The sequence below is a fragment of the Zingiber officinale genome, chromosome 1A (assembly GCF_018446385.1).
Source record: "Zingiber officinale cultivar Zhangliang chromosome 1A, Zo_v1.1, whole genome shotgun sequence".
Taxonomy (NCBI): Eukaryota; Viridiplantae; Streptophyta; class Magnoliopsida; order Zingiberales; family Zingiberaceae; genus Zingiber; species Zingiber officinale.
This window is the reverse complement of record NC_055987.1, coordinates 188,644,483-188,651,283: the sequence shown is the minus strand read 5'-3', so window position 1 is coordinate 188,651,283 and position 6,801 is coordinate 188,644,483. Positions and strand designations below refer to the sequence as shown.

At 38.4% G+C, this 6,801-nt stretch overlaps 1 protein-coding gene across 1 annotated transcript; it reads right to left on the bottom strand.

Moving 5' to 3' along the window:
* Positions 1-1,912: 1,912 nt before the first annotated feature.
* LOC122038771 (sulfate transporter 1.3-like) lies at positions 1,913-4,363 on the bottom strand. Its single transcript, XM_042598701.1, has 11 exons — positions 4,156-4,363; positions 3,914-4,088; positions 3,766-3,831; positions 3,571-3,684; positions 3,375-3,491; positions 3,145-3,271; positions 2,768-3,054; positions 2,485-2,675; positions 2,305-2,390; positions 2,137-2,213; positions 1,913-2,056 (listed from the first exon to the last, which is right to left on the bottom strand). The coding sequence occupies exons 1-11, from the start codon at positions 4,326-4,328 to the stop codon at positions 1,913-1,915; spliced, it is 1,557 nt and encodes a 518-aa protein (XP_042454635.1). The 5' UTR covers positions 4,329-4,363.
* Positions 4,364-6,801: the final 2,438 nt, after the last annotated feature.

Sequence of the window (6,801 nt, the reverse complement as noted above, 5' to 3'; positions counted from 1 at the left end):
CCTAAAAAATAAGAAAAAATTACAACAGACAAAAGAAAAAGTAAAAGAAAACTCATCCTTAAAAAAAAGATAAAATCTAAACTAATATTTAGAAAAAAAAAACTAATCCTAAAAAATTAAAATAAAAAAAAAATTAAAAGACAAAATCTAAAGTTCATCAAAAGACATAGCATAACACGGTCACATCAGGGGCACGAGATGGTCGTGTCAATCACTAGAAAGAAGATTTCATCTCATCCGGACTCTAAATAGAGTGCAACCGAGTCAGGAGGTCACGGGCTAGTCGTCTCGTCATAGCTCGAAAGGGAACATAGTTGTATCAGAAGATATAAATTGGGCGTGCTGCTGGCTCCTGCATCACCTTGCCTTTTGCAAATTGTACAAGAAGGCTTGGAATCGTCATGCGTTGAATCTTTTTTGCTCTAGTAGACTTCTCTTGTATTGGACTCTCCATTATGAAATCTTTTTTTTGTCACTTTTTCATTGAAATTGCTTTTCTTGTAGGAACTTTGATGTTTGAAATTGAGCTTTGTCGGAAAAGCACTTTCCATAGGTTGCTCATTTTGCATCATCCTTCTTTGCTCATGAGACTCTAGAGATCCCATCAATTCTTCTATTGAAAAAGTGGTGAGATCTTTCGATTCTTCAATCGCAACAACAATATGTTCAAACTTTTTCGGCAAGCTAATAAGGATTTTCTAAATTACTTTCTGGTTAGCAACATCTTCTCAAAGAATTTTTATATGATTGAGTACTTTAATTACTTTAGAGAAATACTATGTAATAGATTCAGATTTGATTTTTTATACTATATGTATGCAAGATGTATTGGGGTAGATTTCTTTACAGTATAATTGTATCCCCTGTCATAAACATAAGAAAGTACTCTTAGTTCAGTTCGGTAGAACACGGGTCTCCAAAACCCGATGTCGTGGGGTCAAATCCTACCGAGCGTGAGTCAATTTATTTGATGTCGAATCACAATAAAATATTTGAAAAAAAATAACTTTGCTGCCGCCTTGACATTCTCATTCTAGAATATCCCAAGCATTCTTTGTTGAAGTAGCTCTCACAATTCTTGGAAAGATAGTTGTGGTGACTCCATTTTGAATTTTTGAAAGAGGCTTAGCATCTTTCATTTGCTCTGCTTCAAGCTTCTTAATATTTTCCGCTGAAAGTAATTTTCTCTTCCGCATACTGGAATGGTTGAATATGAACTTGTAGGATTGGAAATGAAAATATTTTGTAGAACAATGGCAAGAAGAGAATTGAAGAAGAAGATCACTTAGAATTGAGTTGCTATAGTAAAGTTTCATGTTTTCTTCTAAATCAAATGAGAGGCTTTCAAGGCGTAGCACAGGCGGTGAGCGCATGATATTTCTAATATAATAATCAGGAGTCGATTCTCAAGAACTGATGATCTAAAATATACCCCATACACTTATGCATATACCTGTATTTACCTCCCGAGCCAATAATAAAAGGATTATTAAGGTAACAGATCTATTTTTCTATATCAAATGAGAGTTAGAAATCACATGATTCCATTACATTAATTAAATCCTAAAAGCTATTCATGATAATATTCTTGTAAATAGTCATATTTGACTTATAATACTAATTTTCTCGAATATAGTATGTCCTTGACAATTGTAGAGCTGTTTATTTTCTTGAGAATTATCATTCTCTTTTAGATTCTCAACGAGTGTATTAATTCCAACACAAATGAATCTCGAAAGGTTTCCACACACGTGTATGAAAACACATGAAATTTAGATAAATGACTAGCTTGCTAGAACACGCCATGCACACGCTTCACCCGCAAATGCACACAAAGTTGACAAATACAACCTTACAACACCTTGATCACACAGATTTTGTATACTTAGATTCATATATAGATATGAATACCTCATACATTCTCACTCGCTTGTGGAGCACAAGCCTTGACTGCATCTTCAACAGTGAGGAAGATTCTATCACGGCCTATGTGCTCAATGAACTCCGATGACTGCAACTTGTGGATCACTTCCACCCCAGGATTTGAGAGAAGCAGCTGAGAAAGTTGAAGACATGCATGCATTAATTCTGAGCCATACTTTGCATGTATTTAATAATATACAGCCCATTACTGACCTGAATATCATGTTTTTTCAGGCTAACAAGTAGTTCTTCAAGAGCATGAATACCACTTGTGTCGATGTCAGACACCGCTACATAGAGGATTTAGTGAAAACAGGTAAGATCTTATGAGAATATAAACGAATAGATCAGCAATTAATGAATCTATATATATATTCTTACGCGACAGGACTACAATCAAGAACTTGATTTCTGTCTCTTTATTCTCCTTTGCGTGTTCTTGTTCATCCCTTAACCACCTCAGAATCCTGAAGAGTGGGTTAAAACTAAGACAGTCAAAAGATGGAGCAAACATACAATTAAGATTGAGGTTTAAAAGTATGAACGAAGGGAGGCATGCACCTCTCTCTTGCATAATTGGCATTGGTGAAATAGATAGCCGCATCAACTCTGACGATCAGAACTCCAGGGATTTTGATTGTTTCTGCATATTGTTCCACATTTCTGTATATCGCGGTCCCTGGAAGTTTCCCAAGTTTAGCCGTCTTCAGTCTCGTCACATGCAGAAGTATCTTAGTGAATGAGATGCAGACCTGAATTATTAAAGACAAACAATTAACTTCATGAGTATTTACTACGAGAAGGATAGTTGAGAGGGGATTCTTGTGAGGAAAGGATGGCTCACAGCAATTAGGAGGCCAATTTCGATGGATATGAAGATAACGCCCAAGAAAGCTCCCATGCACGCAACGAAGTCAAATTTGTCGACCTTCCAAATACTATAGGCTGCTTCAAAGTCGATCAGATAGAGCACTGCCGAGATGATGATGGCTGCCAGTACTGCGTTCGGGGTGTACTTGAATAGGGGAGTGATCACCAGCAAGGTTAGCATCACCACCATTGACATAACTATGTTGGAGACAGGGGTGCAGCAACCAGCCATGTAGTTGACTGCCGAGCGAGAGAAGGAACCTGCAATTTCATGTAAAGAATTAATTAAACATTAAGTAACATGGCTAGCTAGCTACGATCGAGCAGCTATGTGTGTGTGTGCGCTTTTACCTGTTGCGACATAGCAGGAAGTCAACGAACCGATCACATTCATGGTTCCTATCGCGAGCATTTCCTTGTTTCCATCCAGTTGATAGTCTTTCATAGCAGCAAAGGTTCTCCCGATGGCTACTCCTTCCTAAATATTGAATGATTTGTGCTAGCTGTACATTACTACATATATACTGCATAATTTATATATATATATATACTTTAGAGATGAAGAAATCTATAATATATACCGTGAGGGCTACCATTCCAGTTATTGCTCCAATTCTAAGTCCTTGCTTGAGGTGCAGACCGCTGAAGTAGATCTGACTTGCAGACGAAGGGTTGAGTCCTTTTTTAATATGATTCACCTGTTGATGCATGACAAAAACTTATGTATCGATCATGTAATCAACTTTCGATGCATGCGTATATCGATATATGACTCACAATTGCCACGCCTTTCTTGTCTGCACGAGTTATATACACGAAAAAGGTCGAAACGATCACGGATATGAGTGGCGCGATTGCAGAAACCCAGAAAAGCTTCTTGTTCTTCTTTGCCTGTGTATGGTGCAAATTACTTAAATGGCCTTAATTAATCTTTATTTCAGTTGCGAGGAGATCGATCGAGGTACCACTTACGATGTACTTGGCGATTAGAAGGAAGATTAAACAAGACGTAGCTATCATGATCGTTTGCCAGTTCCACTGCCGTACGCGCGATACGATGAATGAATGAATTAGTAAGCTCTTAATCGACAAGGTGCAAGATAATTTGAATCTTAATTACCCCGTGATGAACTGGACGCCAAACAGATCTCATGACGGAGACGATGTCGGTGTCCTTGGTAAAATTCCTGATGCCAAGGAATCCTTTCAGCTGCTGAAGGCCGATGGTGATAGCTGCGCCGCCCATGAATCCGATGATGGCAGCGTGAGACAGGAAGTCGATGATGAAGCCCAATCTGTGACATGCATGAATGCGAGTATAAATAGTGTCATTAATACTATAAATCATATAGATGAGATCACCTGAAGAATCCAAGAGCTGCCTGAAAGACGCCGGCGAAGAAGGTCGCTGTGAAGGCCAGGCGTAGGTACTCTGCCTTGCTCTCTATTGGATCCACCTCGTCCTGAAGGAGGTTACCGAGAAGGATGGAAACGACCGCCACTGGCCCTATCGCGATGTCCCTCGAACTGCCCATGAAAGCATAGACCAAAGGTGCTACGAAGCTGGCGTCTGAAAATTACATTTTGTACAAATCATTTTCATTAAATACAAAGTGCACACTCTTGTTTGACAAGTTTTACGAGGTTCCATCGATCGTAGTATTAAGTAACGCTGTGGACTTACACAATGCATATTGTGGCTCCAAGTTTGCAAGTTTAGCATAAGCAATGTCCTGCACCAATCCAAATAATTAACCTCAATCAGCTTTATAAGATCACTTTGCACATATATAGCGTGTATACCTGAGGTATGCAGAGGCTCGCAATGGTCAATCCGGCGATCGCATCTCCCTTGAACTTGGTTAAGTTGTAGCCTCTCGACCACTCGAAAATGGGAAACAAGTACCGGAGGAAAAGCAAGAGTTGCTTCGACCTCGGCTGGCCTTTGCAGGGTCGCAAGGGATCGTCGGGAAAAAAGATTTCCTTCGCCGTCTGAGCGATCTCCGCCGGCAAGCTCTTGCGAGGCGGCCATTCGACGTTGCGGCCGTCGGAATTGGGGTTCTCGATGACCCCCCGAGATTTCAATGAGTATTTCGATCTTCCGCCAGCTTCGTCGGTGATCGAGTGGCCCATCGATCGATCTCCCCGCTCCCGTCTAAGCAATGCAAGTCCCGAACTGGGAGGGCTCGAGAACTTATACGTGCCCAGAAGCGCGGCTCCGTTGACAGGGAGAACAGAGGTTCGAAAGTCAAAGGGTGGCGGGGCGAAACCTAGATCGAAATGCGGCCTTGTTCATGATGAGGAAACATGGTGTAGTGTATTTGGACACGAGCGCCGACGCCGATGCTGTCACCCCCTAGGTTGACTTTCTCTTTCTTTCGAGTTTTTCTATTCTGATCTAGTCATAAATCCCAACTTGTCTTCATTTCGATATCGTCCCCGAGTAGGTATTAACGTGACCCGCCTAACTACCAGCAAATCGTATGTATAATCAGAAGTCAAATTTCTGAACTCAAGCTAGTGGTTAATTAATTCTAAGCCGGTTTGTGGATCCGGATGACTTTACGGCCACGTTCAAGTCAAGATGCCTTAATAATCATGATCAAGATAAGCGAGAGAATTCTCTAATACACAAAGCGATTTTGTTTACTGTATAAGAAGGGAGTTGACTTCCCATATAAAATTGTGATGAACGAGTTGACTTTTTTTTTTCTTGATGATAATAATAACGACGCTGTCGGATGGAATAAAGTATGACAATTTGTGAGTAGGGCTATAAATAAGTCGACTCGACTCGAGTCAAGTTTTGGGGTGTTAAATTTGTTTAATAAGGTAATCAAGTTGAACTGAACTGAGTTTAAAATAAATCAAACTTTTGAAAGGAGTGTTCATGCTTGGTTTGATTTATTTTTTTATGAGCTTGTGTTTATTGAAGCTTGGCTTGAGCTTGGTTCATTTAGATGTTATCAAGCTCTCAATTCAAGCTTAGATTGAGTTTGGTTTAAGCTTGGCTTGAGCTTGGTTCGAGCTTGGTTCATTTAGATGTTATCAAGCTCTCAATTCAAATTTATTTGATTGTTTGAAATTTTTAGTTGTTTAATCGGTTATTGAGATTGATAATTTAAATTTATTTATATATTTTATTATTTATTTAACATATTAAAAAGAGTTTTATTAATGAATATTGTTCGTGAACGTACACGAATATTGTTAACGAACGTTAACGAATTGAACACATATGTATTCAAGCTTATTTGTTTAGTTTAACGAGCTGTTTAAGATTGTTTGTTTAATTAATCTTATGTATATTGAACGAACATAAATAAATTTTTACCAAGTCAAATATCAAACTTGTTTATGAGAGCTTGATTCATTTATAACTCTATTTACGAGAGGATTTACGGTATAGAATATCCAATTTTATTTCAAAATTTTTCGATAATTAATTGGTACTTATTTTAACATACGCAAGACTATATTTAGTGTCATTATAATACGAGAAGGACGTGATTGAAGTCGAATGGCTTTGTAAATGTCTTTTGCTGGAGTTGAAGGTCGTCATTCAAGAATTAGGATGATATAAAATAATAAATAAAAATTATTATAACAGTTTGGACAAAAGATATTATAATTTAAAGTAATTTTAAGTTAAAGTTACTGGCTCGTACTTTCAGAATGAAAATAGCTGAGACGTTTTTTTTTTTTGCTAATTTTTATTAAAATAGAGTATCTTTTTAACCGTAAGATAAATAATGAACGTCCTAATAATTAACTAAGTAAAATTTTAATTAATTAATTTTTCGGATTAGAAATAAACATAAGTTGGACTTGAGGACTGAACTGGGCTCCACCTCGGGCCCCGCGGACTCCTTGCCAATCGAACTCCGTTACGATGTACTCGCAAACCATTTAAACGTTCGTGATGGAGGTGTTAATCTCTTCGGTCCGAGACCGTAATGTCACCGTCTTTAACCAGGTCCTGGCTAAGTTAACATCCGCCCGAAGTAT